The 21,271-nt window shown below is 44.0% G+C and overlaps 2 protein-coding genes across 2 annotated transcripts in view; both read left to right on the top strand.

The window, feature by feature from the left end:
• LOC144683073 (uncharacterized) overlaps positions 1-8,490 on the top strand; it is a 72,128-nt gene extending 63,638 nt beyond the window's left edge. The window contains exons 13-15 of the mRNA XM_078546101.1: positions 453-543; positions 6,767-6,885; positions 8,380-8,490. Coding sequence (XP_078402227.1) covers positions 453-543; positions 6,767-6,885; positions 8,380-8,490 — 321 coding nt within the window. The remainder of the gene's footprint in view (positions 1-452; positions 544-6,766; positions 6,886-8,379) is intronic.
• A 259-nt stretch (positions 8,491-8,749) lies between these two features.
• On the top strand, positions 8,750-21,005 carry LOC144682569 (X-ray radiation resistance-associated protein 1-like). The gene is made up of 5 exons (XM_078545015.1): positions 8,750-8,782; positions 12,994-13,147; positions 16,131-16,246; positions 16,830-16,935; positions 20,452-21,005. The coding sequence occupies exons 1-5, from the start codon at positions 8,759-8,761 to the stop codon at positions 20,673-20,675; spliced, it is 624 nt and encodes a 207-aa protein (XP_078401141.1). The 5' UTR covers positions 8,750-8,758; the 3' UTR covers positions 20,676-21,005.
• The last annotated feature ends 266 nt before the right edge of the window (positions 21,006-21,271 follow it).

Genomic DNA, 21,271 nt, shown 5'->3' with positions numbered 1-21,271 from the left:
GACTGGTAGAAGCACAGTTAATAGAGAATTGGATAAATACTTTAAGAGGAAAAATGTGGAGTGCTGTGTAGAAAGAGCAGGGGAAATGGGAATAATTGAGCAGTTTATTGAAAGAGACAGCACAGGAACAATGGGCCGAATGGCCTAAATGCTGTATCATTCTATGACACAGGTTTAGTTGCCCTACCCTAATCTTCCTAATCTAAGCCAGGAAGAGAGCTACTCGGTTGAGATGACAATGTCTCCCAGTAGTGGGGTGGGGAAGACCACATGGTGAAAATCCCATCAACTCCAGAATCGAGGTATTTTCCTCATGCACATCCAAGGCGAATATCTGGAGCTGAGCCTCAGGCATCACTGGGGCAGAACCAGTGGATTCAGGTAGACAGAGGCATGAAAAAGCCATGATTTACAGATGATCTCTTTCTTTGCTGATGTATTTTCTGTTGCAGATATCGGATGAAGAGGAGCTCTTAGCTGTTTGTCTCTTTCCAGCACTCAACAAACTGACCATCTACAAAAATCCTGTCGTCTTATACTCTGGTACTGCATCTTGTTGCTGTTATACCATCTTGAATAAATGGGATCTCCACACAGATGCACAGCAAATACCACAACATGAAATTTCAATCCTTACTCTGCTGTCTCTAGAGAATCTATATATTTCATAGAAATTACAGCACTATCAACCACACAACTCATTTTCACTTTATCTTCAAAGTTCTTAATCATGTCCCCTACATTTAGATCCAAGTTATTGATATATATATGTCATGAAAAGCAAGGAAACCAGTCCTGAGCCCTGTGGGACCCCACTGGAAACAGTCTTCCAGTCACAAAATCACTCGTTGACCATTACCCTTTGCTTCCTACCTCTGAGCCAATTTTGGATCCAACTTGTCACTTGCCCTTGGACCCCATGGGCTTTTATGTTCTGGTCCAGGCTGGATGTTTATGCCTTACACTAGCCTTCTCCTACTCCTCTTCATCTCAGCCAATCACCATATCCTTCTGTTCTTTCCTCCTTCATGTGGTTATCCAGCTTCCCATTAAATGTAACTTTCCTCTTTACCTCAACCGTTCCCAGTGGTTCCACATTCTCACCACTCTCTGGATAAAGAAGGTTCTCCTGAATTCCTGATTGGATTTATTAATGACTACCTTATGTTGATGGCCTCTGGTTTTGGACTCACCTGTTTTATTATGTAAGTGACTGCACTTTAAAAAGAAATTGATTGGCTGGGAAATCCTGAGTGAAGTCCCACTCCAGAGAGAGAACATAATTGAGGCTAAAACTCTGTAATGCAGTACTGAAGGAGTGCTGCACTGTCAGTGGGACAGTACTTTTTTTCCTCATTCACGGAATATGGGCATCACTGGCAAGGCCAGCATTTGTTCCCCCATCCCTAATTGCCCTCAAGAGCAGTTAGGTGTCAACCCCATTGCTGTGGGTCTGGAGTAACATATAGGCCAGACCAGGTAAGGACAGCATATTTCCTTCCCTAAAGGACATTAGTGAACCAGATGAGTTTTTACATCAATCGATGATAGTTTCATAGTTACCATTCCATGTTTTTTTAAATTAATCGAATTTAAAATCTACCAGTTGCCTTGGTGGGATTTGAATCCATATTCCCAGAGTATTAACCTGAGAGTCTGGATTACTAGTCCAGAAACATTACCATTACACCACAACACAACATTGCCAGTACTAAGGGGGCACTGCAGTGTCAGATATGCAGTACTGAGGGAGCGCGATTAGAGGGACAATACCGAACTAATGCTGCATTGTCGGAGGGTCAGTACTGAAGGAGTGCTGCACTGTCAGATGGTCAGTACTGAGGGAGTGCTGCACTGTCAGACGGTCAGTACTGAGGGAGCGCTGCACTGTCGGATGGTCAGTACTGAGGGAGTGCTGCACTGTCAGAGGGTCAGTACTGAGGGAGTGCTGCACTGTCGGAGGGCCAGTGCTGAGGGAGTGCTGCACTGTCAGAGGATGTGCTGCACTGTCAGAGGGTCAGTATTGAACAAACACTGCTCTGTCAGAGGGTCAGTATTGAACAAACACTGCTCTGTCAGAGGGTCAGTACTGAGCTAACGCTGCACTGTCGGAGGGGTCAGTTCTGAGCTAATGTTGCACAGTCGGAGGGGTCAGTTCTGTGCTAACGTTGCACAGTTGGAAGCACCATGTTTTGGATGAGACATTAAACCTAAGTGAGATGAAACTACTGTCAACTACCTGGGATCTTCCTGGTCAATGTGGCTTAGAACCACAGCCTTTTACCCCTCTAGAAAGTCACTGCAGATTCCCTATTGTCCGTTAAAGCTAGGATGGGCCTCGTCTGCCCTCTCAGGTGGATGTAAACGATTCCATGAATACTATTCCAGAAAGAGCAGAGGAGTATTCCCTGATGTCCCAACCAATATTTACTCCTCAACCAAAATCACTAAAACAGATTGTCTCATCATTTCTCTCATTGCTGCTTGTAGATCTTGCTGCATGTAAATTGACTGCTACACTTTAAGAAGTGATTGCCTGTACTTCCTGAGGTAGCTATAAAAGTGTAAGCTCCTTCTTTATAAATGTTCTGTTTTAAATGCTGCTTTGCCAGTCTCTGCCATGAAGTTAGGGGTTACCAGTTTCTCAACCTCACACTTCTTTATAGAGAATGAGAACACTGTGGGATGCAGACCCTCACATGCTACCTGGTACTGGGTGAGGACAGAGGCTGTACACCCTCAGCTGGCAAACATCTGGCACATTAGATGGGGAAAGGGGTGGTAGGTGAAGGTAGATGAACAAAAATGCCCAAAATAAGCTGGATGTTTCCAAGCAGCAAAGTTTTATAAGAATATAAAGTGTTGGTTTATACTTTGTTGCAGTTAGTGTTTCACGGGAAATGGTAAACTTCCTTTATTGCCAGGGAATTAGAGTGCAAGAATAAAGAAGTCATGGTACAATTGTACAAGGATTTGGTGAGACTGCACCTGGAATACTGTGATAAAAGCAAAATACTGCAGATGCTGGAAATCTAGAACAAGAACAAAAATACATGGTAAAACTCAGCAGGTCTGACAGCATCTGCGGAGAGGAATATAGTTAACGTTTCGAGTCCAAATGAGTCTTCATCAGAACTAAGGAAAAATAGAAAAGAGGTGAAATATGAGCTGGTTTAAGGGAGGGTTGGGACAGGTAGAGCTGGCCAGTGATAGGTGGAGATTGCCAAAAGATGTCATAGACAAAAGGACAAAGAGGTGTTGACGTTGGTGATATTAGCTAAGAAATGTGCTAATGGGGACATTAAGGGTGGAAAGCAGGACGAGCAAGGGACAAATAGCCCTAGCAGGGGTGGGGTTGCAGGGGGGGGGAATCGAAATAGGCTAAAAGGTCGAGATAAAACAATGGATGGAAATATATTTAAAATAATGGAAATATGTGGGAAAAGAAAAATATATATAAATTATATGAAAAAGGGGGATCGGAAAGGGGGAGGGGAAGGAAGAGAGAGTCCATGATCTAAAGTTGTTGAACTCAATATTCAGTCTGGAAGGCTGTAAAGTGCCTAGTTGGAAGATGAGGTGCTGTTCCTCCAGTTTGCATTGAGCTTCACTGGAACATTGCAGCAGGCCAAGGATGGACATGTGGGCATGAGAGCAGGGTGGTGTGTTGAAATGGCAAGCGACAGGGAGGTCTGGGTCATGCTTGCGGACAGACCGAAGGTGTTCTGCAAAGCGGTCACCCAGTCTGCGTTTGGTCTCTCCAATGCAGAGGAAACCACATTGTAATACTGTGTTCAGTTTTGGTCTCCATATTTAAGGAAGAACATACTTGCATTGGAAGTGACTCTGCAAAGGTTCACTAGATGAGTTCCTGGGACGAGAGGCTAAGTAAATTGGGCCAATCTCTGGAGTTAAGAATGAGAGGTGAACTCATTGAAACATATAAGCTTCTGAAGGGGCTTGACAAGGTGGATGGGTAGATACTCAGAGGTTGCTCTCCCAGAGGAAACTATCACTAGAAGGGTTCAAAAATGACAAAGAGAAAGTGTTGAATAGACTGTCGGTACTTAAAGTTGACAAGGCACCGGGACCAGATAAGATGCATCCAAGGGTACTGAAAGAAGTGAGAGTAGAAATTGCAGGGGCACTGGCATAATTTTTCAGTCTTCCCTAGACTCGGGTATGGTGCCAGAGGACTGGAGAATTGTAGACGTTAAGCCCTTGTTCAGAAAAGGTTGTTATGGTAAGCCCAGCAATGACAGACCAGTCAGTTTAACTTCAGTGGTGGACAAGATTCTAGAAACAATTATTCAGGATAGAATTAGTAGTCACATGGAAAAATATTGGTTGATAAGGAAGAGCCAACATTTCTAAAGGGATTTCTAAAGGGAAAATCGTGTTTAACTAACTTTTTGGAGTATTTTGAAGAGGTAACAGAAAAGGTCAATGAGGGTAATGCTGTTGATGTGGTGTACATGGACTTTCATAAGGCATTTGACACAGTGCCACACAACAGACTTGTGAGAAAAGTTATTGCTCATAGAATAAAAGGGACAGTAGCAACGTGGATACAAAATTAGCTGAAATATAGGAAGCAGAGAGTAATGGTCAATGGATATTTTTCGGGCTGGAGGAAGGTTTGTCGTGGAGTTCCCCAGGGGTCGGTATTGGGACCCTTGCTTTTCCTGATATATATTAATGATCTAGATCTTGGTGTGGAGGGGACAATTTCAAAGTTTGCAGATGATATGAAGCTTGGGAGTGTTGTGAACTGTGAGGAGGACGGTGTGGTACTTCAAGAGGACATGGACAAGTTGGCGGAGTGGGCAGATAGGTGGCAGATGAAGTTCAATGCGGAGAAGTGTGAGGTGATGCATTTTGGTAGGAAGAACATGGACTGACAATATAAAATAAGGGGTGGAATTTTGAAGGGGGTGCAGGAGCAGAAAGACCTGGGTGTATATGTGCATAGATCATTGAAGGTGGCAGGACAGGTGGAGAGAGCAGTTAATAAAGCGCATAGTATCCTGGGCTTTATTAATAGGGGCAGAGAGTACAAGGGCAGGGAGGTTATGCTGAATTTATATAAGACACTCGTTAAACCTCAGCTGGAATATTGTGTACAGTTCTGGGCACCATATTATAGGAATGATGTGAACACATTGGAGTAAGTGCAGAAGAGGTTTACAAGAACAGTTCCAGGGATGAGAAATTTCAGCTATGAGGATAGATTGGAGAAGTTGGTACTGTTTTCCTTGGAGAGGAGAAGACCAAGAGGAGATTTGATAGAGATGTTCAAAATCATGAGGGGGCTGGACAGAGTAGATAGGGAGAAACTGTTCCCACTTGTAAAAAGATCAAGAAAGAGACGGCACAGATTTAAAGTAATTTGCAAAAAAAGCAAATGTGATGTGAGAAAAAACATTTTCACACAGCGAGTGGTTCAGGTCTGGAATGCACTGCCTGGAAGTGTGGTGGAGGCAGGTTCAATCGAAGCATTCAAGAGGACATTAGATGATTATTTGAATAGAAACAATGTGAAAGGGTATGGGGAAAAAGCAGGGCAATGGCATTAGGTCATAATGCTCATTTCGAGAGCCAGTGCAGACATAATGGGCCGAATGGCCTCCTTCTGTGGCATTAAAACTCTGTGATTCTGTGATCTGCCGACTGGGGAATCTAGAACATGGGGGTAAAGTCTCAGGATGAGGAGATAATCATTTCAAACTGAGATGAGGAGAAATTTCTTTGTGTATCTTCGGAATTCTCTATCCCAGAGGGTTGTGGATGGTCCATCATTGAATATATTTAAGGCTGGCATAGACGGGTTTTTGGTCCCTCAGGGAATCAGGATAAGGGGAGCAGCTAGAAAGTGGAGTTGAGATTGAAGATCAGTCATGATCGTATTGAATGGCGGAGCAGGCTTGAGGGGCTGCATGGTCTACTCCTATTTCTCATGTTCTTCTGTTCCTCCAGAGGTATGTATTGCATGCTGTGAACAGGACAGTGCTGTGGTTGACAGGGAATCTGCTGTGAGTTTCTAAAGCAGGTGAAAGACTGTGACATTCTTAAGCGACGCTCACCAGCAAGGTCCCAAGTCAGATCCCTGGTCTGTACCCAGTTAGCTTGAGCCTGCTGGCAGTAGCTTCACCTCATCCCTGGGATAGGGATTGGGGAAGGAGAGAAGTCAGCTCAGATTCCTGGTGCAAAAACTGCATGTAATTGGATATCAGCTAAGCACAGGACTGGCCTCAGCTGCGATGCCTCCACAGTTACATAGAAACTAGGAGCAGGAGTAGGCCATTCAGCCCTTCGAGCCTGCTCTGCCATTCATTATGATCATGGCTGATCATCCAACTCAACAACCTGCTCCCGCTTTCTCCCCATATCCTTTAATCCCTTTCACCCCTAGAGCTATATCTAACTCCTTCGTGAAAACATACAATGTTTTGGCCTCAACTACTTTCTGTGGTAGTGAATTCCACAAGGCTCATCACTCTCTGCGTGAAGAAATTTCTCCTATTGAATAGTCAAACTGGGATTCACACCCTGTACATGAGCAGCCTGTGATTTAACTCCCTCTGGTAATTTCAATTGACAAAGTGGTCAGGGGCTGAGGGGAATACGCTGTCCAGGATTGTGTGTGCACAAAGGGATGCTTGTGCTGGTTATCAGAGGGTGGATATGTGCCTCTGGGTGACTTAGCTTTCCAGAATCTCTTTGTAATGGCCATTCTTACCCTGACCCCCTTGGGTTTGCCACACAGGAAAGCAACTGCTGGTGCTCTCAATGCTTGAGGATAGACTCGGGATCAAGGTGATCAGATGCAAGCCCCGGCCTCCAGAGAAACCATCATTCAGCAATGTCTTCAATCACAAGCGCAAGGTAACTACTATACACAGAATGGCTATTAGTAACTTGTTCCCAGTGAGACTCCAACTCTGCTGACCCACTGGACACTCTGTAAGATCTGAGACATTTCAGAGGTTTAAAAGATTCTTAATGGAATAGAAAAAGTGAACCAAGAGAACTACTTAGAGCAAGAGGACACGGTCAGGGTTAATAGGCCAAACTTAATACAGATGTCAAGAAACATTTTTCTAAACAGCAATTGCATTTACATAGCGCCTTCAACATTGTAAAACATCCCAAGGCACTTTGCAAGAACATTAACAAACAAAATATGATACCCAGCCTCATAAAGAGATATGAGGACAGGTGACAAAAGCCTGTTCAAAGTGGTAGATTTAAGGAGCGTCTTAAAAGGTGAGAGGGGCATAGAGGGTTACGGAAGGAATTCAAGAGCTTAGGGCACAGGGCTTAGGGCAGAATGGACAGCTGCTAGTGGTGGAGCAATGAAGATTGGTGATGTGCATGAGGCCAGAATTGGAGCAGTGCAGAAATCTGGTAGGGAGGGCTGGAGGAGGTTAGAGAGCTAGCGAAACTACACTGTCCAGTCTCAATGCCACTGACTTCAGCCCCAACTGCCTAGCAGAGAACAGGCGGGCAGGCAGGTAAAATTTGGCAGCTGCCTTTCCCACCCACCTCTCAGCTGTGCTGTGGTGAATTTTAACTGGCTCCTCTTGAGTGGGCGATAAGCCTGCTCGCCTGAAGCCCACAGGTGTCCTCCCCTGAGTATGCGGACCAGGGCCCAATGACACTGGTGCCCAGCTGTGATTTAACCTGTGCAAGTGGGATCCCCGGTCAGAGCTGACCCCATCCTGCTGCCTCAAATATCAATGCAACCGCGGTCAGGCCTCCCACTGGGGAGGGCAGAGGGACGGCATTTAACGGTGAAGTTCACCCAATTCTCACTCTGGGTTAAGATGGGGGCTCTTGAGCTGTACATGGGATAAGTTACTCAAGAGTTGCCAGTAGGGAGAAGAGAGGGCAGGCAGGAACTCTGCCTTTTAACTGAGAGTCATCAACTCATACAACAGGGAAGGAGGGCATTCAGCCATAGTGCCTGTGCTGGCTCTTTGCAGGAGCTATCCAATGAATCCCTTTTCCCCATTGCCCCGCAAATTAAGGTATTTACACAACTCCCTTCTGAAAGTTACTATTGAATCTGCTTCTGTTGGCCTTTCAGGCAGCACGTTTCAGATAACAAAAACAAAATATTCTCCACATATTCCCCAGTATCTCTGTGCACCAGGAGACGATGGTTTCTGGTTTCTCAAAGCACAGGAAACGTATAGTTTTCTATTTTTAGCTGTGCATCCTCACTCCCTTATTCATTGCTGGGATAGCTGCTTTAACGTGATTAAATATTTCAGATTTCATTTTCCATTACTTGGAATTCCAGGATTTTTAGTCAGTGTATTGGAGATTGGAATCCCTGGAATCGTCCATTTTTTTATTGTGCAAATTGTAATCCAGCAAGACCTGGTTCCTGGCTCCTTGCTGCAGGAGTGCGAGGGCTGGGAGCTTTGCATGGTCGGGATTCCGGGCTGTGCCTCACTCACAACCACGTCAATATTTTGCCAGTGATTATGAGGCTTACATTTCCTGCTTGTTATTCCAGGTCGACAGTCACATTCTGAGGATCCCTAAACAGGTCCCGATGTTGGAAACTGTTGAGCAGCTCCTAGGGCTGAACCAGGCTGGAGAAGGAGAGAGTCAGTATGAGGACCCAGAGCTCGAAACTCCAACATCACCGCTTGATATCTGCACAGAGCTGATGTCATCAGCATCACATGCTCAAATGCTCTACTCGTTGCAAGATTGCTCCTCCTGTACTCCCGATGAAGAAAAGGAAATGGAGGGGTTCTTCATGACTCAGGTCAGTTCCTTCACAGTTAGAGATTAATACATAGCTTTCTGTTAGAAGGGGGAACTAATGGTACAATGGATTAAGGAAGGTAAGAAAGGTTCCCATTTATATAACCCCTTTCACAAGCTGAGAATGTCCCAAAGTGTTTTACAGCCAATTGAGTACTTTTGAAGTGTAGTCATGTTGTAATGTAGGGAAATGCAGCAATTTGTGCACAGCAAGCTCCCACAAACAGCAATGTACAAGATTATGACAAGTTTAGATAAGGTAGACAAAGAAAAACTGTTCCCATTAGCTGATGGTATGAGAACAAGGGGACGCAGATTTAAGGTTTTGGACAAGAAATGTGATGTGAGGATACTTTTTAAGCAGTGAGTGGTAATGATCTGGAACTCATTGCATGAGGGTTGTGGAAGTGGAGACAATGCATGATTTCCAAAGGAAGTTGCTTGGACACGTAAGGGAATTTAATTTACAGGGTTACAGGGATAGAGTGGTGAATGGGATTAAATGGATTGTTCTACAGAGAGCCAGAATGGACTCAAGGGGCCGAACAATCTCTTTCCATGCTGTAAAAGACTGTGACTCTATGAAACAGCAAATTCATGACCAGCTTGAGGGGGGAATGTTGTCCAGGATAAGTCCCCTGCTCTTTTTCCAAATAGTGCCATGGAATCTTTTCTGTCTACCTGAGAGGGGAGGCAATGATTTGGTTAAAAGTCTCATCCAAAAGAGGTCATCTCTGACACTGCAGCACTCCCACTGTATCAATGTTCTCTCTAATCTATGAGGAGTTATCTGCAATGCACCGGGCTGTACAATAAACAGGTTGTGCACACCAGAGAAAGATTAGATGGATCATTGCTCAGCTGAGTACAGTACAGTACAGTTCTAGTACAGCCCTGGAGTGTCAGCTTGGTTTATGCGCTCAAATCTCTGGAGTGGGACTATAACTCCAGAGGTGTGAGAGAGAGAGAGAGAGCTACCCACTGAGCCATAGCTGCCAGTTTGGCTAAAGAAAAGCAAAGGTTTTGAAGCAATCATTGTGGCAACCTTTTTACAGAATGTTAGCAACAGACTTGTTTGTGTGAAGATGGGCACAGAGTATCCTCTGGTGGGGGAGTCCAGAACAAGGGGTGTAATCTTTTAATTAAAATTTGCCAGATAGGTCCTGTCCACAAAAAAGCAAGACAAATCCAACCCAGTGAATTACCACTCCATCAGTCTACTCTTGATCATCAGCAAAGTGATGGAAGGGGTCATTGACGGTACTATCAAGCATTACACAGCAATAATCTGCTCACTGATGCTCAGTTTGGCCACCAGAGCCACTCAACTCATGACCTCATTATAGCCTTAGTCCAAACATGGACAAAAGAGCTGAACTCCTAAGGTGAGGTGAGAGTGACTGCCCTTAACATCTATGTAGCATTTGACTGAGTGTGACATCAAGGAGCCCTGGCAAATTTGGAGTCAATGGGAATCAGGGAAAAACTCTCTGCTGTTTGGAGTCATACCTAGCACAAAGGAAGATGGTTGTGGTTGTTGGGGATCAATCATCTCAGTTCCAGAACATCATGCAGGAGTTCCTCAGGGTAGTGTTCTAGGCCCAACCATCTTCAGCTGCTTCATCACTAATCTTCCCTCTATCATTAGGTCAGAAATGGGGATGTTCGCTGATGATTGAACAATGTTCAGCACCATTCACGACTCCTCGGATACCAAAGCAGGCCGTGCTCATATGCAGCAAGACCTGGACAACATTCAGGGTGGGGCTGACAAGTGGCAAGTAACATTCATGCCCCAAAAGTGCCTGGCAATGATGTCAGGAAGATATAATAATGTTATTGGAATTTATTGTAAAATAGTGGTATCTGTGCCTATATGTGTCTGTGTGTTTGTGAGACTTAATTGGATTAAAGGCAGATGGTTTGAAGGTTTTGATGTAAACATGGTAAACATGGGGGAAGTTTAGAATGTAATGTGTAAAAGGACATTTGCATTTTTAAATAAACCAGACTAGATTGTTTTCAAAAGAGGGAGTGAAATGTGTCACTTAGCCAGGTGAAGTTTAGAAACAGTGTGTCTATTTTTCCCAAAGATTACTGGGAAAACTTATTGCTATGAAAGATTTTTATTATCAGAAAGGTAAAGTCCAAAGATATAGTGAAACAATGGGAATTTGCATTCAAAGGGGAAAATATGTATAAAGGAGCGAAGATTATGTGTAAGGGTAGGCACAGTTAAGATGTAACAAGTGTGAAAAGCCTTTAGCATCTATGCCTCAAGCTGCTGTTTTCAAAGAACTGAAGTTAAGAAAACTCACTTTGAATTTGACTGGTTCAGGGTATTTTGTGTCACCTTGCCTGGGTCTTTTGAAATCTGTGTGTCTTACTGTTGCCTTAACGAAAGTGTAACTGGGAGTTAAATTAAGGGATTTAGAAGTTATCATAGCAGTAATTTGTAGATCTATGTATGTATTTAAAATCATTTCTTCTATTAATAAACGTGTAATTTAGTTTGGTAAGAAACCTATAAGACTTGGTGGTCTATTACTACTAAATTCAAAGACACGCATCTCAAAATTTATACAAATTGCAAAATGAGTTGTGACAGTTGTTTCAAGTTTCCCTTTGGGATTTGAACAACTCAGCATTACCATCGGCTGTGCCATAACAATGACCATCTCAAACAAGAGAGAATCCAACCATTTCCCCTTGACATTCAATGGCATTGACATCACTGAATCCCCCGCTATCAACATCCTGGGGAGTTACCATTGACCAGAAACTGAACTGGACCAGCCATACAAATACTGTGGCTACAAGAGCGGGTTAGAGACTGGGAATTCTACAGTGAGTAACTCATCTCCTGACTCCCCAAAGCCTGTCCACAATGCATAAATTAGGAGTGTGATGGAATACTCCCTACTTGCCTGGATGAGTGCAGCTCCAACAACATTCAGGAAGCTCAACACTATTCAGGTTAAAGCAGCCTGCATGACTGGCACCCAATCCACCCCACCTTAAACATTCACTCCCTCCACCACCGACGCACAGTGGCAGCAATGTGTACAATCTACAAGATGCACTGCAGCAACAAACCTTCGACAGCACCTTCCAAACCCGTGACCTCCATCACCTAGAAAGACAAGGACAGCAGATACATGGAAACACCACCACCCGGAAGTTTCCCTCCAAGTCACGCACCATCCTGACTTGGAACTATACCGCCGTTCCTTCACTGTTGCTGGGTCAAAACCCTGGAACTCCCTCCCTAACAGCACTGTGGGTGTACTTACACCACATGGACTGCAGCGGTTCAAAAAGGCAGCTCACCACCACCTTTCAAGGGCAATTAGGGATGGGCAATAAATGCTGGCCCAGCCAGCAAAGCCACATTCATTTGGTGAAAAAATGTTTAAAAATTAGAGCCAAAGCATTCAGGTGTGATGTCACTTAATGGGAGTGGAAATCTGGAACTCTCTTCCCCAAAAAGCTGTTTAGATGGGGGTCAATTGAAAATTTCAAAATTAAGATTGAAAGATGTTTGTTAGCTAAGTGTGTCAAGGATTATGTGGAAAATGTGGGTAAAGGTACAGATCCATGATCTAATTTGATACCGGAACAGACTTCAGGGGCTGGATGGTCTCCTCCTGCTTCTCCAGCAGGGTCAGCTTGGCTCAATTGCTCGAACTCTTATGATCTGTGAGTTGGCCAATACTCCTCCCTCAACCAGCATCACTAAAATTAGCAATTGGTCATTTACCCAGGACGTTGCTGATACAGCATGCCTACTGTGTGTTCTCACTTATCAACACTCCCTGTGCTCAAAATGTAATGGACTGTAAGTGAAGGCATTGAGATATTTCTAATATGCATAAAGAGCCTTGTGTGTGTCTTTCCAACACTGTGTTAGAAACAGCAAACTGTTTACTCCCACTGACAGAATACTCAGCCAGCGCTTTGGCAGCAATGTGAAATTTGACTCAGTCATTGTCAGGCTCTGTGATGATACTATCAAGTTTATTGATCGTGTTAGCACTGTGCATTCTCCGAGCTCGATAATGTTGGCAGTGTGTTTTCTATACTCAATCCTGTTAGTGCTGTGTGTTCTCTGAATTCAATAGTGTGAGATCTGCAGTCTGGAGAGACACCGAGCCTGTGATGGTGTATTGTCCTGTACATTCCAATATCTATTGCTCCCAATTTTTACCGAAGGTTGATGACGTGACGCTGAGCAGAGAAGATGTGGAAACGATGGAGGAAAGGCAGACAGAATCATCCTCGGTAACAACAAACCTTCCTAAGAAATATAGGGGGTACGAGGAACTTCTGGATGCAAAAACTGACCCTGACTTCATAGAACCAATCGGTAAGAGATTCTGCCCCTCATTCACAGCCACCGCCGCCCCCCCCACCCACATGCACCCCAGCCTTCTCAGAGAGACCCAGTTATTTGTACCATAAAGAACAGCTTTTGCATTATGAACATCTGCTAGTATTGCCAATTCCTCCAGGATTGCCCTGAAGTCTCCATGAATTGAGGGTTAATCTCCAGATACTGCTGCAAGAAAATGTGGTGGAAAAGAACACTGGATCATTAAAAGAATACTTTTCAGTTTATTAGTTGTAGAAGTGTTGGAGGAAAGGGGAAAAGGCTATTTTATTGTAGCATGGCAGTTGAATGTGAAAGGCTGTAACCTGCAGGAATAATTCCCACCAGGCTTGGCATCCCTAGAGATCACAGATTCCTGGTACTGCTGTTCCCTAACCCCACCGTGCTCCTGTCAACCCCTTCAGTCCATCAGGCACTCACTTATGAACATAAGAACTAGGAGCAGGAGTAGGAGTAGGAGTGAGGCCACTCGGTCCTTCAAGCCTGCTCCGCCATTCAATAAGATCATGGCTGATCTGACTGTAACCTCCTGCCTACCCCCAATAACTTTTCAGCCCCTGGTTAATCAAGAATCTATCTAGCTAGTGCCTTAAAAATATTCAAAGACTCTGCTTCCTCTGCCTTTTCAGGAAGAGAGTTCCAAAGACTCATGACCCTCTGAGATAAAAAAATTCACCTCATTTCTGTTTTAAACAAACAACCCCTTATTTCTAAACCGTGATCCCTAGTTCTAGATTCTCCCACTAGAGGAAACATCCTCTCCACATCCACTCTGTCGAGACCCCTCAGGATCTTATATGTTTCAATTAAGTCGTCTCTTACTCTTCTCAACTCCAATGGATACAAGACTAACCTGTCCAACCTTTCCTCATAAGACAACCCGCCCATTCCAGGTATTAGGTAAACCTTCCCTGAAATGCTTCTAATGCATTTACATCCTTCCTTAAATAAGGAGACCAGCACTGTACACAGTACTCCAGATGTGGTCTCACCAGTGCCCTGTATAAATGAAGCATAACCTCCCTACTTTCGTATTCAATTCCCCTCACAATAAACAATAACATTCTATTAGCTTTCCTAATTACCTGCTGTACCTGCATACTAGACTTTTGTGAGTCATGCACTAGGACACCCAGATCCCTCCGAATCTCAGAACTCTGCAATCTCTCACCATTTAGATAACATGCTTTTTTTTATTCTTCCTGCCAAAATGGAGAATTTCACATTTTCCCACATTATACTCATTGCCAAGTCTTTGCCTACTCACTTAACCCATCTGTCACTTGATTCACCAGTGCTACAAATCCTATGGAACCAAAATAAAAAAAGGGCGAGGAAAGGCCACTCAGCTCATCAAGCCTGTCCCCCCTAAGACTTGTGTCTCACCCAGTCCAGCATCCAGTAAATTGTCCAAATGTCCCACACTCATCATTCTGAACATCCTTTCAGCAATGTCAGTTTTTATAAGATCTGTTATAAACATAGTTACCCAAACTAATGTTCTGCTTCAACTGGCTTACTCTATCTCAAAGTATAAATATTCATAAGTGTGAAGAGTTGCATTTTGGAAAAAAAATTAGGAGAGACAATATAAACTAAATGGTGCAATTTTAAAAGAGGAAGGGATGCAGGAACAGAGATAACAAGGTGTACGTACAGAAATCTTTGGAGATGGCTGGACGTGTTGAGAATGATGTTAAACAAAGGTGCATGGGAACATTTATTTCACTCTTTCACAGGATGTGGGCTTCGCTGGCTGGGACAGCATTTATTTACCATCCCTAATTGTCCTAGAGAAGCTGGTGGTGAGCCACCTTCTTGAACTGCTGCAGTCCATGTGGTGTAGGTACACCCACAGTGCTGTTAGGGAGGGAGTTCCAGGAACGGCCAAATATTTCCAAGCCAGGATGGTGAGTGGCTTGGAGGGGGATCTTCCAGGTGGTGTTGTTCCCATGTGTCTGCTGCCCTTGTCCTTCTAGGTGGTAGAGGCCTTGAGTTTGGAAGGGCTTTATCAATAGAGTACAAAAGCAAGGAACTTACACTGAACATTTATGAATCACTGGTTAGGTTTTAGTTGGAAATTGTGTTCACTTCTGGACAGCACAGTTTAGGAATCTTAGAGAGGGAAGAGGAGATTTACCTGAATGGTGCCAGAGATATGGAACATCAGTTAAATAGAGAGACCTGAGGCTGGGGTTATCTTTTTACATTTACTTAACAAACGTCTCTTCCCTTTCAATAACCAAAAAAGTATAGTAAAGCACTCCACAATCAAATAACACTTGCATGTTGTGCTTTAAATCTCACATCAATATATAAGATTCTAAGGGCACATGCTGGGAGGATGTTTTCTCTTGTGGGGGAATAGAACTAGGGGCACAGTTTCAAAATAAGGGGTCTCCCATTTTAAACAGACGTGAGAAATTCTTTCTCTCAGAGGGTCGTTCGCATTTAGAATTCTCTTCCCCTGTGAGCAGTGGAGGCAGGATTATTGATTCTATTCAGGCTGAGTCAGGCAGATTTTTGGTTAACAAGGGAGTGAAGGGTTAAGAGGGGCAGGGAGGAAAGTGCAGTTAAGTCACAATCAGATCAGCCATGATCTTATTGAATGGTGGAGTAAGCTCAATGGCCCAAATGGCCGACTCCTGCACCTATTTCTTATGCTCTTATCAAACCGAACTATAACAATAGTTCAACAGCTCAGAGAGTCAAGCTGATAGCTGGGCTGATATCAAGAAGTTCTTCACACAAAGAGTAACCACATATGGACATTAGAAACCCTTGAATCATTTGGATGTTGTGATGGGAAGGGTGGGAGGGTGAGAGCTGTAGGTTATTTCAGAACAGATTTAATCGGGTGGGTTTCTACAGCTCACCTGTTTTTACCTGTTGATCTCCAGTATCTGCAGCTGTCAAGAGCCTGCCCATGGTTCTGCTTTTTGTCCTTTTTTCCATCCAGGAATTCAGCAGAATGTTCAACAGTTGGAACGCTCACTTCGGAAACTACAGCTGTACCCAGACCCCTTTGCAAGAGTGAACCTCCAGCAGGAACCCTATGTTGCCAAGGAAAGAAAGGTATCCTTCCTATGGTACCTTGTTGTTGCATCACACATCACATCCTAAAATGTTTTAACAGCCAATAAATAAAGACTCCCATTTCTGTAGCACCTTTCACCACCTCATCCAAAGCATTTTTTAGCCAAGAGGGTATTTTTTGAATTGTGGCCACTTGTTGTAATGTAGAAAACCTGGGAACCAATTTATGCACAGTAGGCTCCCACAAATAGCAATGAGGTAATGGCCAGATAATCTGTTTTAGTGATGTTGGTTGAAGGATAAATATCAGTCCCAGGACACCAGAGAGAACTCCCTGGCTCATCTTTGAAGAGTAGCCACTCTGCACATAACTAAACAAAAAATAAAAGCTAGGATCTATCAAGCTGGGTTCCATCTTGGGATCAGGCTTGTCCAGTGGTAACATCAGCTGGGATCATAACAAGTTGCCCTTTAACTCACCCAATTGGTCAGTTAGTGAAGACGGTATGATATTGGTAATTTGGATCCCAATCTTACTGAGGGTCACAAGAAACCTTATAGGAGAGAAAGATAATTGTCTACTTATTTGTGCAATATACTCATTCAGTTTTCTCTTATGCAGCCTAGGAAGCTAGCAGAATTCACGTCTTACAAAACCAAAGCTGATAAAATGGAAGAGATTCTGAAGATGATGAAGGAGCAAAGAACTAGGAGCATTATTCCATTAGGTATTCGATCAGCATTCCATTTCAATACATCATCTACAAGGCACAAGTCAAGAGTGTGATGGAATACTCTCCACTTGCCTGGATGAGTGCAGCTCCAGCAACACAAGGAGCTTGACACCATTCAGGATAAAGCAGTCCACTTGATTGGCACCCCATTCACACCTTCCACTACTGACACGCAGTGGCAGCAGTGTGTACCATCTACAAGATGCACTGCAGTAATGCACAAAGGCTCCTTCGAAAGAACCTTCCAAACCCTCGACCTCTCTGATCTAGAAGGACAAGGGCAGCAGATTCATGGGAACACCACCACTTGCAAGTTCCCCTCCTAGCCATTCACCATCCTGACTTGGAACTATATCACCATTCTTTCACTGTCACTGGATCAAAATCCTGGAACTCCCTCCCTAACAGCACTGTGGGTGTACCTACACCACATGGACTGCAGTGGTTCAAGAAGGCAGCTCACCTAGCCACAGACACCCACATCCCGTGAAAGAATTTTAAAAATCACATGACTCAGTACAAATGGGGCTCTATTTGGCCCCTTCAATCTATACGTCCCCCCATAGGAATGTCAAGCTGTCTCTTGAATGACTCTAGTTGTTGCCTCCAATTCTGCTACCCAGAATCCACTCCAAGTATTGATCACTCTTTGGTTGTCAAATCGCTTCTTGAAGTCTGTCCTGAAATTGCCTTTACCCAATTCCTGATGCCATACAAAAGCAAAATACTATGGATGCTGGAAATCTGAAACAAAAACAAAAAATGCTGGCAATAGAAAGGTTATCTCGCCCTGAAACGTTAACTCTGTTTCTCTCTCCAGAGATGCTGCCTGACCTGCTGAGTATTTTCAGCATTTTTTGTATTTCCATCCAGGTTAATTTGAAATAGTTCAGGATGAACATTTTCTATTTCATGTATATAATTTCCCCTGTCATGCAGACTGAAGTCTCCCACATTTTCCTAGACTTCCATGATCACTTGGTTATTTTGACACTTGAGATTGACCTTGTGGACCTTCTGTTAACCATCATCCATTGATCAATACCTCCTAAAACAGCCCTACTGGCCAATCAGTGCTGACTTGCACTGCAGGACAAGACAGCAGCTGTGTGATCAGATGCTGCTTGAACTGCTTTCTGGGATATGTTTGCATTTGAATGTTAATTTCCCCCATTTATTACCCCCACCTCCCACCCACTTTGGAGGAGAACACAAGAAATAGGAGCAGGAGTAGACCATACAGTCCCTCAAGCCTGCTACTCACTAAATATGATCATGGCTGATCTTGGGCTTCAACTCCATTTTCCCGCTCGCTCCCCGTATCCCTTAATTCCCCGAGACACCAAAAATCTGTCTATCCAGTTTTAAATGTATTCAACGATGGAACATCCACAACCCTCTGGGATAGAGAATTCCAAAGATTCACAACCCTTTGAGTGAAGAAATTTCTCCACATCTCAGCCCTAAGTGATCGGCTCCTTATCCTGAGGCTGTGCCCCCGTGTTTTAGATTCCCCGACCAACGGAAACAATCTCTCAGCGTCCACCCTATCAAACCCCTTCAGAATTTTGAAGATTTCAATGATCGCCTCTCATTCTTCTAAACTCCAGAGACTATAGACCCAATTTACTCAGTCTCTCATCATAGGACAGCCCCATTTTAAAAAAATTCACTTACGGGATGTGGGCTTCGCTGGCTGGGCCAGCATTTATTGCCCATCCCTAATTGCCCTTGAGAAGGTGGTGGTGAGCTGCCTTCTTGAAACGCTGCAGTCCATGTGGTGTAGGTACACCTGCAGTGCTGTTAGGGAGGGAATTCCAGGATTTTGACCCAGTGACAGTGCAGGAACGGTGATAAATTTCCAAGTCAGGATGGTGAGTGACTTGGAGGGAAACTTCCAGGTGGTGGTGTTCCCATCTATCTGCTACCCTTGTCCTTCTAGATGCTAGTGGTCATGGGTTTGGAAGGTGCTAAGGAACCTTGGTGAATTCCTGCATCTTGTAGATGGTACACACTGCTGCTACTGTGCGTCAGTGGTGGAGTCCTTTGTCCTGGACGGTGTCAAACTTCTTGAGTGTTGTGGGAGCTGCACTCATCCCAGGTGCCAATCTAGTCAACCTTTGCTGAACCACCTCCAATGCAAGTATGTCCTTTCTTAAATGTGGAGACCAAAACAACATATGATACTCCAGATGTGGTCTCACCAAAACCCTGTATAGGAGGGTGGGGGGGGGAATGAGAAGTGCAGTGGGCCTCTGCTCAGTGTGAACCAATCACCTAGGCTGGAGCAGTTTCTTTCAGAAGAACAAACTCTGTGAGGTGACCTGATAAAAATCATTACAATTTACAAAGGGTAAAGAAGATGCTTCTACTTGTTGGGGAGAGCAAAATAAGAGGCCATAAATATAAAATAGCCACTAATAAATCCAGTCAGGAATACGGGAGAAACATCTTTGCCCAGAGTGGTGAGAATGTGGAGCTCATTACCACAGGGAGTGTTTGAGCTCAATAGTATTTAAGGGGAAGCGGGATACACATAAGGAAGGAGGGATAGGATACACTGACAGGATGAGATGACGAAGGGACGGGAAGAGGCTTGTGTGGAGCATAAACACAAACATGGACCAGTTGGGCCAAATGGCCTCTTTCTGGGCTGTAAAATCTGCAGCCTCTTTGAATGAATGAATTACTTCCCTTCCCACTCTAAAATCAAATCGTGCAGAACAAGCTGCCTCTCTGGCTCCAATGGTAAATCCATCCCCTTTCCAGTGTAAATGTTTCCTTTTCAAGTATTTATCCAATTCTTTTTGAAAGTTATTATTGAATCTGCTTCCACTGCCACTTCAGGCAGCACGTTGCAGATCACAACTTGCTGTGTAAAGATGTTTTTCTTCAGGTTGCCTCTGATTCTTTTGCCAATTATCTTGAATCTGTGTCCTCTGGTTACTGACCCTCCTGCCACTGGAAAAGGTTTCCTGAATATTGCTGAAAAGAGAGAAATGTTGTTGAAGCTTTTCATCTTGCACTCATCAGGACAAATGCAAGAATACCAAATTTCAAACTCTCAACAATTTTATACTGTAGGAGAAAGGATGCTGATTGGTTGGCAAGTTAACTCTGATTGGCGTTACCATGGAAAAAGCAACAGGGAATTATGCTCTATGGCAATACCTTGGCCAATCAATCAATTTCAAAAAGCTTCAGCAACACATCTCTCGTTTCTGCAAAATTCAAGTTCTGTACTACCAAGAAAGTTTGTTTATCTTGACTTACTCAATCAAAACCCCTCATGATTTTGAACGTCTCTATTAAATCCCCCCCCTTAACCTCCTTTGCTCGAAAGAGAACAATCCCAGCTTCTCCACTTAACTGAAGTGCCTCTTCCCTGGGATCATCGTGGTAAATCTCCTCTGCCTTGACATCCTTCCTAAAATGTGGTAGCCAGAATTGGACAACTCACGCCAAACTCTGCTGTTACTGAGGAACCTTCCTTTTTCTGATTCCACGCAGCTCACGTTTTGCGGGGCAAGGGTGTCAGCAAGCAGGAGTATGAGGAAGCTGCGCATCTGCTGAGGGAGCTGCAGCTGAAATACAAGGAGGCTCGCGAGCGGCTGGCTGTTAACTTTAGAAGGCTGCAGGGTAGCTGTGAGGAGACTGACCACGAGGTGGAACATCCCAACATTACTCCCGAGAATCCAGCTGATCAGCTGGATCCGAGCATCGGCAAGGAGTAGCAGTTGGCAACTCTGGTCGGACAGATTCCTGAAGATTTCATCACATGCCTCCATCTCCCATTGCTCTGCTCAAAGAGCACTTCCTCCCACTTCCCCAACAATACTTTTATTTATAGGTTATAAAGAAAATGAAATGAAATTAAAAGAACGATTATTTTGAAAGCCAGTATTATTTGTTGCGTGTTTCTTGCAGTGGTGGGCAAGGAAATTAATCCATCATTTCTGGAAACTCCAGGATAATCCTGGAGGATTGGCAACTGTGACAAGGGGACAGGTGAACTAAATGGTCAAATTAAATGAAAGACTGGAATAGATGTTACTCTAACTTTGTTTGCTCCCATTTCTGAGTTCTTTAACACCTCTCCATTATTTTAGGGGTGGGAATGGCCGTTTTTTAAACAATCACTCAGCTAAGTTAGGAAACAGTTTCAGGTAGCCAGTGCGCACCTTCAATGATCTAAAGAAAGAGCAGAGCTGTTTCCTAAGCCAATTAAATGATTTCCCCACAAGTTATAAGAAGCCGTGCAAGGTTCAGAACAAATCGATCACCATGAAACAAGAGCTACCTACACTTCAGAGGCAATGAACAGAGCCTT

This window comes from Cetorhinus maximus, chromosome 7, assembly GCF_964194155.1.
Source record: "Cetorhinus maximus chromosome 7, sCetMax3.hap1.1, whole genome shotgun sequence".
NCBI lineage: Eukaryota > Metazoa > Chordata > Chondrichthyes > Lamniformes > Cetorhinidae > Cetorhinus > Cetorhinus maximus.
Note: the sequence above shows the minus strand (reverse complement) of the source record. Positions and strands in the feature narration are given on the sequence as shown.

Coding starts and splice junctions, on each gene's coding strand:
- LOC144682569 (XM_078545015.1), top strand. CDS start 8,759: ATGGAGGGGTTCTTCATGACTCAG. Junction 8,783..12,993: donor AGGGGTTCTTCATGACTCAG/GTCAGTTCCTTC, acceptor TTTTTACCGAAG/GTTGATGACGTGACGCTGAG. Junction 13,148..16,130: donor TGACTTCATAGAACCAATCG/GTAAGAGATTCT, acceptor TTTTCCATCCAG/GAATTCAGCAGAATGTTCAA.